The 19,217-nt window shown below is 47.1% G+C and overlaps 1 protein-coding gene across 4 annotated transcripts in view; it reads right to left on the bottom strand.

Moving 5' to 3' along the window:
- Nucleotides 1-13,955: 13,955 nt before the first annotated feature.
- PLEKHD1 (pleckstrin homology and coiled-coil domain containing D1) overlaps nucleotides 13,956-19,217 on the bottom strand; it is a 38,623-nt gene continuing 33,361 nt past the window's right edge. For 3 of the 4 annotated variants that reach the window (XM_032112123.1, XM_032112124.1, XM_032112127.1), the window contains 3 exons: nucleotides 18,937-19,081; nucleotides 16,858-17,007; nucleotides 13,956-16,457 (listed from right to left, as the gene is read on the bottom strand). In XM_032112123.1, coding sequence (XP_031968014.1) covers nucleotides 16,297-16,457; nucleotides 16,858-17,007; nucleotides 18,937-19,081 — 456 coding nt within the window. In that variant the 3' untranslated portion in view covers nucleotides 13,956-16,296. Of the gene's footprint in view, nucleotides 16,458-16,853; nucleotides 17,008-18,936; nucleotides 19,082-19,217 lie in introns of all 4 variants that reach the window. The other variant, XM_032112125.1, reaches the window with a different exon arrangement.

Below are 19,217 nucleotides of genomic sequence, written 5' to 3'. Positions count from 1 at the left end.
GTAAGCTGTGCTATTTTTGGCAATTATTTAAAGATTTGTAAGAGACTGGAAAATAAATGAGGAAGGGAGTACAAAACACAGATGTGTAGGTAAAGCTGGAAGCCATTTTCCTTTCCCTCCTGAAAGAAGCCAGCAGGTGAGAGTTTTTTTAAGTGCCCCGTTGCATGCAATTTCTTAGACCCTAGGAGGGGACCATTCTGTTCACAAGCTTTTCTACTTACACACCTGTCTCCTGTACATGCTGACAAGGCAGGCTTCACGTTTACCTCCCAGCAACAGCTGGGATTTCAAGGAGAAGGTGAGATCCATGAGCAGGCATTATTTTCACTGTAGAGGGACCACTACACAGCCATGTGGGGGGTCCACATCTGAAATGAACCCTGATGGAAGAGTGGTACTGTGTTCTCATCAAGGAATTTCAGCAGCCCTCATCCAGACATTGTAGGAGCCTCTGCACCATTTTCAGCTCCCACCTGAAGCTGTCAAGCTGTCCTTGTTTCCTAGTTTGATTCTGAGGCTCCTGCTCCCATTGCCTGCAGCTAGGTACCTGGGGAGCTGACCACAGGGTGCAGCCAAGTCTCCACTTGTCTGCAGAGGCTTTAAGAAAACTAACTTGCCCTGCTCTTCCTTAAACTGGGACATCTGTACACGAACAACTACAGGAACTGTCTGAATCTGGGCTTTGGGTGGCGTAGATTGAAAACCTACAGAAGAACTGTGATGTTGTGGCATAGCAAAGGGATGCTACTGTTTTATTTTTAGTTACCAACACTGCTGCTAATTTGCTTCCCTTGCATTGCTTTCCCAGACAGTACCATGAATGGGGCAAGCATTAACAGCCCCAGAGGAAGTTGTTAGCTGTTGCCCTCCCTGCTTACACCAGTGCTTGGCATAGGAAGCAGTGTCTCTTCTTGCCCAAGAGGGAGGCTTTCCTTTCTGCAGTCATCATCACGTCATGCACAGGTGCTCTGGGGACAGGCTGGCATCCTAAGATTCTTCTATCCTATCACCACTGTCACGAGCTTCTCCTTATGACCTGCCAGTAAATTCATGTCTAGCTCATGTAGGTCAGCATGACCTGTCATGACAGGAATTTTAGATATGTTGTAACAGCTGTAAGTCATGATGTTGCTTTTTCTCTTATCAGTTTCACCTACTGCTGCTCAGGAGGAAGTAAAGCCAGGGAGGATTGTTTCAGTAAACCAGAGGTGACCCGCCTGCTCTCAGAAAATGCTAGGCAAGCTGAGGGCTTCAGGGCTTTATACAATGCTAGAGCACCTGACATCTTAGGTTAGCTGTAAATAACTCCATATCACTTTTCATGGTAGCTGTCACTCCAGCTTACATCTCTTGGGTGCTGTGAGTCCTAATATTTTCCAGGCAGAAGGCACTCTGTCTTGTAACAGAAGTTTTCTGCAATTCCTACAATATTTCAAAGAACCTGCACAATCTGTTTGCAGAATCGGGTATTTCAATGCATTTTACTTACAGTTCCATCAAAAAAATTGTAGAAGTAGAGATTCCTGAAGGCAATGATGTTCACACCCAGAGCTACTGTCCTCTCTAAGTATCTCTGATCAGACTGCACTGTGCTACTCCAAGAGATTTCCTGCAGCTCCTGCCGTCTCTGGGAAACTGCAGATCCCTCCCTGCAAAGACACTGTACTATAATGTAGATGCCACATGATTCAGTCACAGCCTGCGAGTCCCCAGATGCACAGAAAATTTGCTGTAAGCTACCAGGGGAATTTCTGCAGAGTCTCCTGGAATCCGCAGGGCCCCTTCCACGCATTCTGATGCTGGTGCTGTATCAACTCCCATGCTGTACAGTACCTGCTGACCCAGTAATGCTGTCTGAGTCCTCTCCATGGCAACGCACTGCAGTGTCCTCAGGTACAGGGAGGCATCCTGCAAGCAGGCAAGGTTGGCCAGGGACTCAATGTATCAGATGTATTGAGAATAATTTTAGCATAGGTTTTTTTCTGTGGGGAAATTTGAGGCACAAATGCAAAGGGAGAAAATTTCTCCCCAGAGGAAATGAAAGAATGTGTGAAGAAGAAAGAAATAACAAAATGAGTTATTCATATATCCTTAAAATCATAGGAGACATGGTTTATATGTCTCATGCAACAGATTTACATGGCCAAGCAGTTTCACACATTTTAGATACCCCCAGGGAATGAAGAATGGTGGAAAGTACTTAAAACCTCAGGTAAGAAAGGAATTACGTTTTCCAGCAAGGGTTGGGGTTGGCCAGAGTGGAAAATTGTAGAAAAACTGTTCTAGAAATCTCCAACTTTGATGGCTCTCATACCACTACAGCAAAGAAACTAGTCCTGAATGCATGGTGGGAGTAAGGATGGAAAAGAGAAGCCTGGGGTAAGCACATAGAGGACTTAAACAAATGTATGATGAATTGTGAATTTTTTTAGGTCTCCTACCTGTTGAAGGCTCCTCCATTACAGTAGCAGAGAAATGCCTTCTGGAGCACCCCAACCCAGTGGCTTCCTCTACTGCAGGCCTGCATGGGTGCTGCCCCAGGCATCTGTCAGGCAGCAGCCCACAATGTAAGGAAGGAGCCTGAGCTTAACCACCACCCTTTGGGCTCTAGGGCAGCAGCCAAGCGTGACCAGGGTTCTCCTGTGAAGCAGAGGGTGATGAGGAGCACTTCTTTTAGTATTTGAATCTGGGCTGGCAGTGAAAGGATTTTACCGTGTGTCAGTGGTAGGATCAGGAGGATGAGCTAAGAAGAGGTATGTGTCTCAAGACCACAGGATGAAGAAGCACACTGTTTTAATTCTGCTTTTTTTGGAGGGGGGGCTGAATTGGGGTTTTTTTGGTTGGGTTTTTTGGTTGGTTTTGTTCTGTTTGTTTTCTTTTTCTTTTAAAGTTGTTCCGTTTTTTCTTCCTTAAAGACCAAATTTAATGTCGAACTGCCAGAGTTTGCCAGAGACCCACAGCATGCCCATAGTCCAGTTCTCATTAGGGAACTGGATTGCTGGCTGCCAGTGTTTCCCAAAGACCAGATCCATCCTCGCCTTTATTTGTAAGCAACCATTTCGATTTAGTCACCAGAGCCGGGATCAGTTCCTGCCTGCTAATGTCAATTGCCCAAGGGCAAGCGCATGGTGGCAACTAGCACATTCCTGTGTCCAACAGAGGTGGCGCCACAGCCAGAGGTAAAATGAGGCTGGGGCTGTTTCCAGAGAGAGCAGGGACCTTCTGAAAGGGAAAAGCCAGATTAAAGGGGAATCATAATCCTTAACTATGCAGTGACAGCCTGGGAAGAGAGGATTGCTCAAAAACCCCAAGGGTCTTCCCACTAGAATGGTGGTGCCTCACTGCTGGCAAGCTGGATGTGGGCTCATGTGTCCATCTTCTCCTTCTCTGGCAGGAGCAAGAAACAGAATTACAGCAAAAAGCAGGGGACAGAAGTCTGGCTGTGGGGATGAAACCTCCTAGGTGAGACCCTGTCAGTCAAAGCTCGCCCCGAATTCACTTGCAGACAGAACCCTAAATACCACTAGAAGAGTGAGCTTCAACCCTCAGTTTGTACAACCTGAAACCTGGTCATGCACCCATGCTCTGATGCATTTGCTGCACTTGCTTGGATATAAGGCAGGCTGGTAGGGCTTTCCAGCATGCCAGCTGCATGCTTTACAGCCATCTCCCAGCCACAGCTTTGAAGCAGCGGGAAAGGTTGTAGCTCATTCTTTCCCAGTTCAAATCAGCAGGATTAGTTGTTTATTCAGGAGTCCCTTCCCCCATCGACAGAGTGAAGGCAAAATAATTATAAACCTTCTTTCTATGTATGCCAGCTAGCAGACAGGATCAGTACGCAAAGGGACTCCCTGATTTCTGACATGCCTAAGCCCTCAGACGACTGTGGGGTTTTTGCACCATATGGCTCTATCACTTGACAAAATAGTGCCCTAGATAGGCTGGTTGTTTCCCAGTCTGCCACCAAATTAACTTAGGAGGATGGGCACACACAGCCACAGTTTCTGCATTGTTGCCACCATTTCTGAGGTCTCCAGACCTATTGGAAGCCACTGTATTTTTGCAGCCCCTTCTGCCCCCCCTCCAGGAGCAGCTACCAAAGGGATTAAACACGGCATGTTATCTACTGCAGTGGCTTAATCACTAAGCAAAGCACTCATCCCCTGACCACAAGGTCAGGGAATTATCTTCCTGACAGATAATGCAGCCAAGGCTTGGAACAAAATGAGGAGCTGAACTGTCATTGCAAGCCCAGAGGCCACAGCATTATTGCTGTTTCTGGGGAAGTAATGCTGCTAAGATGCTATGAAAGTGCAGCGTGACTCTTCCCACCTGCCCCAAAATGTCTTTTGGTGTCTGGGGAAGATAAACACAGCAAAAATGGTATTCAGTTTTGGGTACATACATCCTCCTCTCTTAAACACCCCTTATTCCAAACCTGTCCCTCTGCGAGCAAAAGGTTCTGATGGTTGGATGTTTTTGGCACCATGTACTAAAGAGACTGAAGAACTAACTGAACACTACGACTGGGCCAGAAGAGAAGTGACCTTGGGAGAAACATAATGTATCTAGAAATGCAGTTTCAGATGGCATAGGTTCTACACATCAGTTTCAGCAGAAGGTGGGAAGTCTTATTCCCGTGTAAGCTGGCCTGTTGGGGCAGAGCTGCAGGGCTGGCAGGCAATGGCACTGCACGGCAATGGGCTGCAATAGGGCAACTCACACCAATGGAGGGAAAAGTTCTTCCTTTGAGATTTAGAGAGCCCAGGTCTGCTGCCACCATAAAAGAGTGAGGAAAAATCCTGACACAGAGAGTTACAAAGCGAGCTTCTTACTAGGCACTAGCACAGGGCATCAGCTCCCACAGCATTGCTGTGAGTGCCTCAGGAGCTTCTGCACAGAGCCAGGCAGGATGAGCCACGGTCTCCTGCCTGGTGGCTGCCAAGAGCAGCACCTTTTCATGGAAGGGGAAGGTGTAAACTGAGATTACAGAAAAAGGCTGACAAGGTGAGGCTCTCTACCCAAAGCTGGGTAATACAAATAGCTTGCAGCTCTCCAGGTGACTCCTTCATGGTCACATATATGACAGGAATTCCAGAGGAGGAATCCACATCTCTACAAGAGTCTAGGTCCCAAAGACCCTGATTGAAATTACACAAGTGCTAAATCTTTCTTGTTGAGCCTTTCAAAAGCAGCTAAGCAATCAAACAAAATCTCACCTCTCTCAGCACATCTTGCCTTTTGCAGCCCAGCTGCTCCCTGAAGGCCCCAGTTGTTACCATTTGTCTGTGAAACATTCACACCCTGCCAAGTCCGTGTGCCTTACCTGTGAACAGCAAGGGCCACACTGCAGCCAGAGGCGCTGCTCTTCTCCGTCTTCCCACCAGGAGATGCTTCCTGCAGCACTGGTGTGGAATGTGAGAGAAACAGCTCCCACCTTAAAGCACAAGATTAACACAGGTTAGCAAATTTCACTCTTTTTCAGCTACAAATCAAAAATAAAAACGTTTCTTATTACTTTAGCTCAAAACATGAAGGGTCTGATTGCCTCTGAGATGTCTGTCTCTATTAATTTTGGTGGATCCTCCAGAGAGCTCACAGAGGTTGTGTGCATGCTGTTCATCCTCCTGGGGCAGGGCACAGACATCAGAGCCCTTGCCATACACCCACCTCCAACCTAACAGCTGAGGCAAGCAGAAACACAGGCAGAGTGGATGAGCTAGCTGCAAATAAAGGTCCTTTTTCCCCATCTCTTATCTCAGGCAAAGGAGACAACACCCCACAGTGCTCTATGTGGAAAACAGAGCACTAATAAAGCTTTAGATTTTTCACTCAACTGCTGCTCCTTGGCTCCCCTCACTTTCCCACCTGCATTTCTCTGTGCCTTTGGGGAAATCTGACATTATGTATTCTTCTATATTGTTCTTAACTAGGAAAAAAAAGAGTCCCCTTCCATTAAGTGACTCTCAAGAGTAGAGACAGGGACATGCATTGAGAGCTATCTGCCTTACAGTCTGCCAGGGGCCTTCTCAGTGTCTCTCCCATGGCCACTGTCCCTGCAGCCCCAGGATCTGCAGAAAGCACAGTCCGAGCCTCAGTATTACTTTGTCCATAGCAGAAGGCTGCACAACCCCTTCAGAAAAACCACATCTCTTTTCTAGAGCATGTAAAGGAAAGGACCCCTTTTAACCATGTGGAAATCAAGTACCTGCCATGTGTGTGCTTCTTTCCACAAGGATGTGGCTGGGTACGCAACCCAGGGCTTGTTCTGACCAAGCAACAAAGTGCCCCCAGAAAGGGAAATGGCTACGGAGGTTCACCGGGTCAGCTGGGGAATGGCATGAGCTGCTTTCTCCTCCCATGGAGCTCCAGCCTGGCACCTCTACTTACTAGTTTTTCCATTTCATTGAGTTTCACCTCCTCCCTACAAGTAGACTTTACTCATGACTTCTCTACATTTCTACCATGCTCCAGATGAGAGCATGGCCACCAAGAACAGGACCATCTCTTCCAGAGGATTCACCAACCTTCAGCCTCCAAAGATTATAGCAACTAGCCCGGATAACAATTCATCTTCCCCCAAAAATGGTCCATATACATTTAGATAAAAATAGCTCTTGGAAAATGTATGTAATTAAATATAGCCCCTCCAGTAGTAAGTCTTAAGGGCCTGGGACAGCAACTGCTTTCCTTCTTCTTCCCATGAGTTGTATCAGATCCTGCCTGCTGTGGGAGATGGGCTCCCTCCCACCAAGCACCCCAGTTCCTCTGCTTCCCCTTGCTCAGGCACTGCCAGCTGGGTTTGCCAGGTTTCCCTTGGGAACTCCTCTGCCTTCTGGCTCTCAGTGCGCAGCCAAGCCATGGAAGCCTGCTAGCCCAGGTGCTCCACAGCCAGCTGCTGCTCCTGAATACCTCCTGGAGGATCTGTGCTGGGTGTGTGTAGGAATGTGTTGGTCCAGGCAGCAGTTAATGCAGGGGGGGAAATCCCCAGTGTATGCCAGAGATGACATGCTGCAGATCCTGTCCCCAAGCCTTTTTCACCATAGATTAAGAATGGCACTAAATTTCACCCTGTGGTAAGTAGGTGAAACGTACTTGTCTGTGGCAAGCAGAAGAGATTAGAGCTTGTTTTCAATAAATCTCTGAAGATTAAGGAGAAAGGAGATTCCATAAAGTAAAATCTGATTTGTCTTTGGCACAGCTGTCCATCTAAAGATGAGTACCGACATCCCACTTCTGTACAATTCACATTTCTCCACACACAGCCTCCAGAAAGTGAGCTGAAGTCATGGCTTTACTACTGTAACTAGCATCCATGACATGGCAGGCTGTGGTATCAGGGCTGTGGGGATGGCAAATACTGACCCATTTCTCCTTAGAAAGGAGACAGGATTAATTTCATTTTACCTTGGGGACTAACACCCTGCCGTGGCGCAGAGAAAAAGATGAATATACTCCCGTCTGTCCTACTGTCTTCTGACCTTATACAGCACAGCCTCCTTCTTCCATAATTGATGTCTCCTGCTGCAGAAGCAGCCACAGCTTCTGATTCTCTGGCTATCCCATTACAGCAGTAGTAAGCGCAAGCCCATTATTCTGCAAAACAATTCAAATTAATTCAGAGCCTTAAACCAGGAAATCTTTCTTTATAACACCACCTCTCCCTTGCTGCACTGCAGCTGCAAGAACTCAGCAGCTCCATCCCTCCATTTTCCCCATGAGCCCACTGTCTGGGACACACATGCCATCTCCTCCAAGGAAACAGTTTCTTGTTTTCTTTTTACTGACATTCAGAGATACTTAAAACATCCCCAATGCATGTTAGAGGGATGTCTTTCCAGGGCTCTTAGGATATAGCTCAGTCTGTTAAATCATGTGGATAGGAAAGTGTTGAGGAAATTTCTGGCACACCAGCTGTCTGACCTGACTTATTTACATGATGCTAGAGCTAGGAAATGCACTAGTTTTATGGCCCTTGTGATTTGAGGCTGTTTATCCAAGGAAAGGCAGCAGCAAGGAAAAGGGCACATCAGGCTTTCGATGTGATTAGCTTCAGAAAAACTACGTTAGCATCGAGCCTCGTGCACCAGCCCCTGCGCTGGGACTGGCTGCCTGCCCCCTTCCCCAGCCTGGGAGCTGCATTCCCAGCTGTGATCACAGACACTGCCACCACTGACCCTCATCCAGGGCAGCTGCAAAGATGCTCAGCTGCCTGTCTTGAGCACGTTGCTGAAAGACTTGGAAAAGCTGAGGCCACAGTTGACCTTGCAGCTGCAGAGTGGAGGTACAGACGTGTCCCTAATGCAGGATTAACAGGCTGTTGTCCTTGCCAGGGCTGTTTGCCCATGCATGGCTTTCTCTGTGGGTCTGGCAGTGCAGCTACAGTAGAGAGAGAGAGCCTCCAGGGCCACCTTCAGTCACAGAGCTCACCAGGCTTCATCTGAAGGCAAAACTTTCTGGTCTGCTCTCTGCCTGTGAGGAAAAATCGGAAATTACTTTTAGACAAATTATTTTCAGGGAAAACAATAAAAATAAAAATGAAAAACCCGATTATGAAGTATTCCTTTGGATAGATGTCGAACCCCTCTGAGTGATGGTCCAGTGGAGGGGATGGGTTCCTCTGCCTGCCTCTCACCCCTGTGAAACACACTGGGACAGGATCTGGCACACAGACTCTGAAATGGCTCACGCTGCATGTCTGAGGCGAGGGGACACCTGGCACCACCCTGCCCAGCTCTGTACCCACACGTGGCCCACAGTCCCATGTGAGGTGGGCTGTGAAGAAGGGACAGAAGGTGCCTGGTTAAGAGCCCGGGGTGTTCGCTGCCCATCACTGTGCATTTTCTGCATGAAACGCTCAAGTCGGAAGGACTTCGGAGCAGGATGAATAATATTTCTAGACAGGAAGGCAGTGTTACGAAAAAAGCATGAGCAGCTATGAGGGCGTGTCTCACCTCCTTTGCACTCCAAGGAGAGCTGCTCCCCCATCTCCACCATGGCAGAACTGTCCTCCCACTGTTTCTAGGTGCCACAAAGCACACTGGGGCTAAGCTAACTTCCACCTTGGGGAGACAGCCCCAGTTAGCCAAAGAGGAATAAACAGAAGGCTGAGGGAGCAGCCTGGAGGGGAAGGTGAGGGAAAGCCAGCTTGCAATCCTGCTCAAAGCTAGGGAGAGCTGGATAGACAGGAAGGGGTATACACTCACAGTGTAAAGCAGTATTTGTTTGCTAGCTTTGTGACCCTCTTCAAGTACAGACAGGATGGAAACTCCTGGTATGAGCAATGCACCAGAACCAAGACCCAGAAGCATATTTCAGGTCTGTTTCCTCCTGTCTTCAGGACACTTCATTCTGTTGCAAGCGTTCTATCCACAGCAGCTATTCTTTGCTTCCCTACTAGGCCTGTTCTTTCTTTCCCATTCACCTGGAAAGCAACTGTTCTGTCTTGCCCTTCTCTGCTCCCCTGGTCTGGGAATGAAGCAGAGCCCACACACAGCTCCCCTGGCAGCCAGGCTCTGAATCCTCTCTGCACTTCGGAGCTGAACCAGGTGCTTATAGCAGAGCACTGTGGGGGCCGGGTTCAGGAGACGCTCTTCTCCCTTTAGGAAGGGAATGGAATAGCTCCCACCCCTGTTCCCAGTAACCTTTCCTAAGGCCGGCTCACTAATTTGCTTCCATCCATTCTGCTGCTAAAAGCTTGGGGGCAGGGTGTGCCCCAGTATGCTGGAATCCAACAGGCCTGAGGCGGCGGCAGCAGCTCCAGCTGTGGGCACGGGGCTCTCTGCTCCTGGGTGGCAGCAGAGCTGCAAGCTGAGCCCGTGCCCACTTGCAAGGGGAAGCCAAAGTCTCCCATGATGTGGAGACGCTGTGAGTGTGTCGGGAAGGGTGTCATGCACAACATTCTTTGGGGTATCCAAGTCTGAGGGTGCTCCCTGGAGCCACAGCCACCACCACTGTTTCTGAACAAGGCTGTAACTCAGCAGCAGTTGGTCAACAGCTGGGGGCATTTTCTGTGTGGTGAGCAGCCATCAAAACTAATTCTGTGCCAGCACCAGGAGCCAGCCATATGCTAAAAGTGGACTTAGTGAGCACACTCTCTTCTAGCTCCTTCAGCATCAGCCGGGGCAAGGGACTAAAACATCTCCTCCAAACAAATTCATTTTCCCGTACTGCAAGCTGGCTTCAAGCTTCAAATACAGTGTATCCCGCTACTCGCCCTTATCCAAGCTTGATATATGTGATAAGCACACTTATTTTACCCATCTGTGATACCTTTGAATGGCTGAGAATTTTCTGTCCTCGTTTTGAAGCCCACGTTCCCCCTACACAGGCAGGAAAGATAGAATGTGCAGGCAGAGGTTTCTTTTAATCTAAAATAAGTTCCACAGTAAACCACACTTGATCTGTATTTGTGTAAGGGAGGAAACCATTGCAAGAGAAATTAAGGAGAAGGAGCAGAAGCAGAAAGAAAAACATTTTCTGCCTTCACTGCCATTCCTCACATCCCTCCATGAATTGCAGCATCTCTCTGAAATACCACACACTTGATCAGAGAGGGATCTAGAGGGCTGCTGCTCCAGGCTAGAAGAGTTTCTGAACATCCAAATCCCTTGAGAGTTGCAGGAATTTCCAATCTCTTCCAGTCCGTGTTTAGATACCCAAAACCTTTCCAGCACCAAAAGATTGACTTCTGCTCCCCTGAGCAGCCTCTGCATAAACACAGCTACCCACAAAGAATAACTGTAGGCCACGTCCCTGCATCACAGGGATCATATTCCTGCAGCACAGGGCATGCCTCATCTAAACTGGGGAGAGAGAAGAGGCCTTAGCTGCAGACCCCTTTTCTCTGAGCACCTGGGGCTGGACCCCTTGCTTGGACTCAGTAAGCTTTTTGCTTACCAGGAAATCGAACAGCTGTCTTTAGGTCATGGAAATGCGCTTGCCATACCACACACTTTGTTTTTGAAACACACCCACTGAAGGTTGGCAGTGCTCCAGCTTTTAGTCACACCTGCTTTCAATCTCATTCCTCTTGAAGCCTCCTCACCTTCCCGTCACCTGCAACAAGCATATGTGGTGAGCCTTTGGCAGGATCAGGAAAGAAAAGGAGAAATTAAAACAGTGGCTACTCCCAGGCAAGTTACAATCCCATCAATCTCTGGCAATCTTTGCATTAAAAGCCTGCTCCTCTACTTTGCTACAAAAGCCACAGCATTCCCACCTTCTTGCTCTGTCATTTTTATTGCTGGTAAGATTAGTGCACCTAAAAGCACAGCCCATCTCTGCTACCCAGGGACCTTGAGTGCTTTGTGAACTGTCCCAAAGACAGAGTTCTGCCAAATATGCTGTTGCCCTGGTCGTGGCCGTGCTTTCAGCAGTGACTGACACAAGCCTCCAGCCATATGCCATCAAGGCTGAGATCCAACACCTCTTTTGAGCAGGGCCTAACTCCACTGCAGGAAGTCAGTTTTCTCACACCCACCAAAACAGCTTGTTTTCGAGCCTCCTTATTAACACAGAAATGCCAAAAATATTAATTCCTGTTTTGCAGAACTTAGAAAAAAAACCCCACAACAAAACACAGAACCTGTTTTCCTCATGTTGGAGAGGCAGGGGCTGCATCTCCTGTGGGCAGCCACTGATGTGTGGAGGAACAGGAAAACAGGAGCTTTCTCCCATCCCAGAATTAATGATGAAGAAACCAATGAGAAGAGCAGCTCTAGGAGAGGACATATTCCTCCACTCTTGGGTGGTTTCCACAGAGAGGTTTGAGGCAGGGGTGCAGTCAAGAAGAACTCAAGGGTAAGCAGAGTTCACTCAGTATTTTAAGGAATGCAAAGTTTGCACTTTTCAGGATACAGCAAAATAAGAGCACATGACCTTGCTATTTATTGCAACACCTCTGAGTTAGCAAAAGGTGCCTTTGTTACCCCCACAAAACAGCCTTTATCATTTTTCTTCCTCTAAAGTGCCAGATCTGCCAACATTGAAAAAACTCCAAAATCTGTATGCTGGTTCAAGCACTACAGTGTATCCTGCAGAGCAGGAAGGACTCACAGACCTGAGTGAGTACTCCGTTGGATCTTTCTGCGTTTTGGCTATGGGGTTAAGCTTGCAGTAAGAAGTAAGTGTTACTTAATACAGAAAAGGGATGTTAATGCACAGAAAGACACTGCAGGTTGTTCAACAAACCATATGCAGTGGCTGAACTCACAGTGACCATCACCCCAACAGGCCACCTCAGACCCAGCTCTCAGGTGACTCACTACACAATTCCTCTGGCTTGGTCGTTTCACCCTTTCAAAGTCCTGCTCAGACTAGGTGGGTAAAAAATGGTACACGGACTAGGTGAAAAACTGCAGAGTTGTCCTTGTGCATGAGGAAGAAGATGCCAGAATTAATGTGTGCTTCAGAGGCACACCAGCACCAAGGAGCACCGAGTGTCCAGGCAAGCCCCTGCCTTGGACAAGACTTTTAGAGCATGGTCACTTTCCTGGGTGCAAACTCCTCCTTAGATACAACATGAGCCAGCTTCTGTCCCTCTAAGAACCACAAAAAGTGACTGCACTGAAAACTATTCAAAACAGGCTGTTCCCATGGAAATCTCTCATCTTATTTCCATAGAGATACACTAATATTACACTAAGTCCTAAGCAGAAAGCCTACCTACTATCTGGAGCTAAAAAAAAAGCCATACTTTGTAGCTGAAAACTGCTACCAGCCTGTGTCACTTGTGTGCCATGCACAGCAATGCACAACACGCACCAGCAACCATTTACCCTTTATTATTGACTTCTGACCCCAAGGGCAATTTCCATTTCTTATCCACTTCCTCTGCTTTAGAGGCAGCACAGATTGAGGGCAGCAGGGCTAGGGCTGCCTTCCTTTCTCTGCCATTTACTTCTGTGCAAGAGCAAAGCCTTGGGGCAGTGGGCACCAGGGGAGCTGCGAAACCCCTGTCCTTCAGCAGGAACCACGCTTCTTCACTAGGGACTGAAACATCCGTGCATCTTGCATGGAGAATGATGTTAACCCTTAAACCAGTTAATTGAACCTTTAACAGGAGCCATCCTTCACATTGTGAAAGTAGCCAAGACAATGCAGAGGAGAATCAGCGGGCTTTACATTTGGCAGTGTCTCTGACAGGAACAACAGGGAAAGTCTTCAGAGGGCAAAGAAGTTCCCAGCTATTACCCAGAAGGTGGAGGTGGTGGAAGAATGGCCACGGGCTTTTCAGAGCCAGTCTAGCTGTTCTGCAACTCCTGAAGTGAAACCTTAAAGGTGCAAACCATCCTACATTTTCTTCTATCCTCAGACACAAGAGAACAAGTTAGAGAACTCTCCTCCGTGGAGGAAGTTATTACCTCGTTCCTAGTTTTCCCAGCAGGAGAAAACAATCTAGGATTACTGGTGGAGGTTATTTGAACAGAGGTGAGTTGCTCCCTTAAGCCATCTTCCTGGTACTGCATTGCGTTAAAAATACACAGAGAACATTGAAATCAGTAATTTCTGTGTCCTTTGAAAGGAGACAGTCACTTAATGAGGATGCTGTGGTGCACAGACACAGCTCCGTGCTGACTCTGCCAGGGAAATTACAGGGCAGTAGATTCCTATGCAGCAGGGAATGACTGAAGGAAAGCACCTCCTCACAGGTGGCCCGGAGCACATCTTGCTGGTTACCCACAGAGTTGTTCACTGTCTTCAGGTAAGCAAGTGGGAGCTTTCTTGAGATTCTGCTTTAATTTTATACACAATGTAAAAGTGGAAGTGGGTAGCAAGGGTGACAGCTTTTTACATACAGCCAGTCCTTCTGAGAGGTGATGTTTAGCACGTAACACAACTCAGTGAAGCGGAGGAACTGCGCTGGAAGTAAATGAGAGTGTCACAATTGAACTCCTGCAGAGACAATTTAATGTCATTTTGGTGACAGTGTATCAAGAACACACGGGAATTCATTCTAGTGTCAGCATAACTTTTATTTATTGCTGTCAATATGCACAGTAAAGGAAGACCTGATGTGGCTACCTCCTGCATACAATACTTCTGAAGAGTCTGATATTGTGGCTGTGATGATAATAGAACAAAAATGCTGTATTTGCAGGCCACAGGGTGATTCTCCTAACTGCCTGAATTACAGATACATTCCCTAGCTATCCTTTATTCCATCCATTCCAGCATCACATAATATAGACCTTGTAACTGGAAAATAGCTAGAGATTGTTTGGGAACAGCAAAAAGGGAAAAACCATTTCTGTATTGCTTTATCACAGCCCTTCAGCCTTGTAGGAGCAAGAATTCATTTGCAGCTTTCTAGTGTATAAACACAAGTAGATAAACCACAGAAGGATCAAGTATGCTAAGGAAGGATGGAAATAATCTTCTCCTAGCTTATCGCCTGTTATCACAAAAACATCACCCTCCACAACTGGATCCCCTGATTGGATGAAACCTCCCAATGTCTGGCAGAAGGTTATTAGTCAGTAACTGCTTGAAATGGGAAGTACCGTCTGTGCTTTCAAAGCTTTTCCTCTGGTCACACCAGAGTGATTCCATCCAGGAGCATCACACCGTCACAGGATGCTCCTCCACCCAGCACCAATCCCTTGTGCTGGCTGGTAAGCCAGGGCTTGCTTCCCAGCCTCATCCTAGACTTCTCCCTAGGAACAACACTAAAGTGGTAGGGAATTATGTAGGTGACCAGAAGCCAAAGGCTGTGAGTGGACACTGTCACAATCCGAATGGGACAGTAGCAAGCAACTACCCGTGTGTCACTGGACATGCACAATACCCAGGAGTCCTGATGCCATGAAAGGTACAGTAAATCTGCACTTTAAGACCCTCTAACTGTACTTCTGCTGCTAACTTTATTCACCTTTGTATTGTCTATTTCTTTATTTCCCAATTAATACACAGGAGAAAACAGGACGTCACTCTGAGTGTGCTTATCCTGTGCTCTGTAAGCACCAGGCAGTGCATGGGTAATTGTTAGCCAGCTGCTCACTTAAATAGGTGGGAGAGGCTGCAAGGGGTTCCACAACAAAGTGACTCCTCTCCTGTACCACACAAGATGACCACATGCAGGGCAAATTCTCCCATTCGATAAGCACGTGGTGAGCAATTGGGAGGGCTCAGAGGCTGGTGAAAAGCTCTCCTCTAACAGGCTGTTCACAGCACTGCTCCCGATCCAGCTTTGACTTGACAGAGGTCCCAGTTTGACCAAGACAGCCTGGATTGCAATTAAGAGGACTGGTAGAGAGCAGTGCAAAGCCTCAGTGACAGGCTATTCACTGCAGCACATACAGAGATGACTTCCTCCACTTCCACAGCCCTGACAGCTTGCTGCTGACGTTGTTTAATTCTATAAGTGGTCGTGGGTTTTGTTGCTGGACAGTCCTCACCCTCCTGCCCTCTAACTTGTTTTACAGAGGTGTTGAGGAAGGCATCAGAATTGAGTCACAGGCTTCTTCACGCTGATGAATAAATAGCCAGCAGATAACACCTTCCCTAGGACATATTCCCCTGTTCTGACACAGCTAGATGTGCAAAAAATGTGCAAAGGTGGCCCCGGAATGTTCTGTCAACACAACACAACCCCCCCTCCAGCTTGCATCTATGCCACTGTGTTACCTATAAGCTCTTCTCTGTACATGATCCTCCTTGGACCCAAATCCACAGCATCCTCCTGTTGTCTTCACCTTGTGTTGCTGCTGTTGGCTTGAAATGATGTAGCATCAAGACAAAAAGTTTGCCCTTGTGTTCGATACTTTAACCTGTGCTTGGGAGGCTGGGACTGGTGCAGTCTTCAGGAAATGTGCCCCTCCAAAGCGGTGATGGACTGAGGGTGTGCAGCGAGCCATCTCCTAGAGAGGATCAGGCAGAGCAGGGTGAGCTCTGTTCAGCTGAGGAGATTACACTAGCTGGAACATAGGCTGCTAAAGGCTTCCTCAGAAGCACTTGGTGTTTGGCAGACAGACTAGACAGGCAAGGAAAGAAGAGGCACTTCCTAAACTACGGTCTCTGGTTCACTCTAACACTGACTGTGGCATCTTGGCAAAATGTGGCTTAATGTAAGCAGCTGAAGCAAACGGGTCTGGAGTGATCAGCAGAGAAGGTCTGCCAAGTACAGGGAGCACTCAAACTAAAGCAAAGCCAATAACTGAAGGGATTGCCTACACACAGCTCTCCTCCACCTTCCCCACCAAATGCCAAACCTCCCTTCTGAGCCTAGTGCCCAAGGCTGTAACTTTTGTGGAGCTGAATGGCAAGTTGATCTCAGAAGCCCCCTCCCAAGAAGAGTCACTTTTTGTCCCCTGAAGCAGAATCCTTTTGCGACCTCATGATTTGATAGATAGTTTTCCTAAAGCGCTGGTCTCGGCTCAGTCTTTTGGCTGCTTCTTTCAGCTCCTCAATGTTTTCAGCTTCTGCATGCGAGAAGATGAAGGACTGGGACTGTTTCACTGAAACAAGAACAGCACAGAAAGGTCAGCACTCTCCATCAGGGACACATACTGAAGATAAAGCCTCACTAGAGTTCACGAGCCATGTGACCAACATGACTGAGCCTAACTCAGTCTGTGATTAGGCATTCTGATGAAGTCATATTTAAGTATGGTTTTTTTAAGGGCCCAGGACCATCACAGAAGTTTAGCTTTCAACATATATAAAGAAATGGGCAACAATTACACAGGCTCAGTGCCTGCTCTCTGAGAAAGGAAGCTCCAAGTAGTGCTGTAGCTCCATTCTGCTACTAAGGAACATGAAATACAAACAACATTTGCAGGCTTTACTGCTCTGTCAGCCCCATCTGCACATACCTGCTCCTGCAGGATATAAAGCAGAAGGCTGCCCAATACCTACTGTCGTTCCATGAAGCGCTGGTTCTCCGGCAGCGGAAGCGGCAGCTCTTTATGCGGCGAGTGGCAGCCTTGTGGATGTACACGGAGTTCTTCATGATCACAGGCATCTTGGCCTCCAGCTCAGCGTTGCGGATGCACTCTTCAAAGAACTCTGGGGAGAGAACACCACCGTGAGAGTGATGGGACAGACACTCCATGCAATGAACCAGTCACAAGGGACTGCACTTGTTGATGGGCTGAGCCAGGTAATGATGACCTTCATGAACAACAAGCTCCAGAATATCATCAGAATGAACATTTTCTAAGTGACAAAAACCTCCAGTTCCCAACAAATGTATCCTCAAATTTTAGAAGGAACTGCAGCCATCTATTCCACATCAGTAATTCCCACAACTGCTCATGATTCAACTGCCAAAATGTGATGAACTTTTCGACTCTGAAGCCTTGCTCATCATACTTTCTTTGAAGGACTTCTAAAACCAGTCAAGCCTAACTTGGAAGGGAAGGTGTTGGCAACACCAGCACAGGCACACATGTCCAGGCCATACATCATAAGGGATTTCTTAATAGCATAGCAAATACTAGCACATAGTTATGTATGTTACAGGCTCCAAGAAAAGCCCCATGTTCAAACTCTGACGTTATTCTGCCCTGATCTGCCACACAAACTGCTTTTCCTGGGCCATTTCCCCTCTTGTGGTCTGACCAGCATCTATTCTGCCATTCCAGTCTTGCTGTTCTCCTGCCTGTTGCTGGTCCCTTGCTCATCATGTGCTAATGTGCCCAAACTCTTCTATAAAGGGCAGAGCAGAGCTGCAGGAACCACTTGGAAGGACTGAGGCAATCTGTACTGGGACTAATGTTAAGGGAAACATTGCTGGTCCCTTATTTTCTCTAGTACTCTGCTCATCAGTACATTTTTACTCTTTTGAAGAAAACATCCCCCAAAATCCACGGCTGGAAATAGCAGAAGACATTCAGTACCAGTTACTCACTTATGCCCTGTGAAAATCTACTTGAATGCTGAGCTCAGCATATCCACTTAACTCTGTTTTCTTACCATGGCTCTGAGCCAGTGGGATGAAGTTCAGAATGATGCCTGTTTTTCTCAGTTTAGAAATCCTATGTAGAAACTACCAAATAATACTTGTTTTATTTAAATATATATAAATTATAAGTATGTGAATAGATATAAAACCATTTATACATGTATTTATCCCTATTTACCTAAGAGTACTCAGAATACCACAGGACTTTTTGACTTCTCTGTATTGGCCCAGTACATCCAGCCTTCACTGAAAATGAAGCCTTAACTGTACAGACACAGCATCTTCATAACCACTCTCCCTGTACTCTCCCTGTATTCCCTGTACTATTTTGAGCATGGAAAACAAGCCAGACTTCACTCAACTGAAGCTGCTAATGTCAGTTCCCAAGCCTGACTCAAGCCAAATGCCAGGCTAATGTCCCCCAAGAGAACCCAAAAAGACTCAACCCAAACAAACAAACAAACAAAGGCAAAGAAACAGGGATAACCTGTGAGGAACATGACTCTTACACCTGACCCATGGACTGCAGTGCTGGGCTGATGCTGTGATTCAGCTCTGACTAAAGATCCAAACTTCACCTTCTGGGTCACCTATCAGCGCATTGCTACAGCAACCATGGGCCTCAAACTGGTAATATTTTTGTAATCAAGGCTGAGAAAATAAAGCCTTAAGGGGAATCAGAGGACCCCTTATAACTCAGACCTAGTCAGTAGTCAGTTTCCCTGAAGCTGTTTGCCTCAGCTTCCCTGTTTGACATTTTGGGAAGTATTTGCTCATCTCTAGGTTTGTCTTCCACCCAACAGAGAAGGCTGGAATAATTTCAACCTCCTTTGAGGGCAAAACACCAATTACCTGCATAGCACATTATGGCTCCTCAAAGGGGAGGTGTGGTGGAGGTACAGGAAGTTGGGAGACCACACTGTGTGCAACTTTGCTAATTTGGAATCTTCTTTTAGTGTCTGGGAAAATGGGTAGAAGTATTTCCTCTCTTGAATTTGCTCATCAGTAGAGAGGATGGATGACTAACTTACTTCTCAAATTACTGACATCTGCTTTCATCTTCTTCTCTTTCTCCTTGTTGCAATCCAGAGAATTTAGGCCTTGCTCCAAACTCTGCAATGCTTCCTCAGCTTCTCTCAGTCTCTTCTCCAGATCCATACGTACCTTCACCTCAGCCTGAGGAAGAAAATAAGAACTGAAAACCAGCTTGTTTCTCAGTAATCATCCTGGTAACTCACAAGGTCTGTGAGGGACTTGCCATGGATGAAAATGAAAGGACAACAGTGATGGAAATCCTAGAAATATTGCAAGG

This window comes from Corvus moneduloides, chromosome 6, assembly GCF_009650955.1.
Source record: "Corvus moneduloides isolate bCorMon1 chromosome 6, bCorMon1.pri, whole genome shotgun sequence".
In the NCBI taxonomy this organism is placed as follows: domain Eukaryota; kingdom Metazoa; phylum Chordata; class Aves; order Passeriformes; family Corvidae; genus Corvus; species Corvus moneduloides.
The sequence above is the reverse complement of the archived record's forward strand: the minus strand, read 5'-3'. Positions and strand labels throughout refer to the sequence as shown.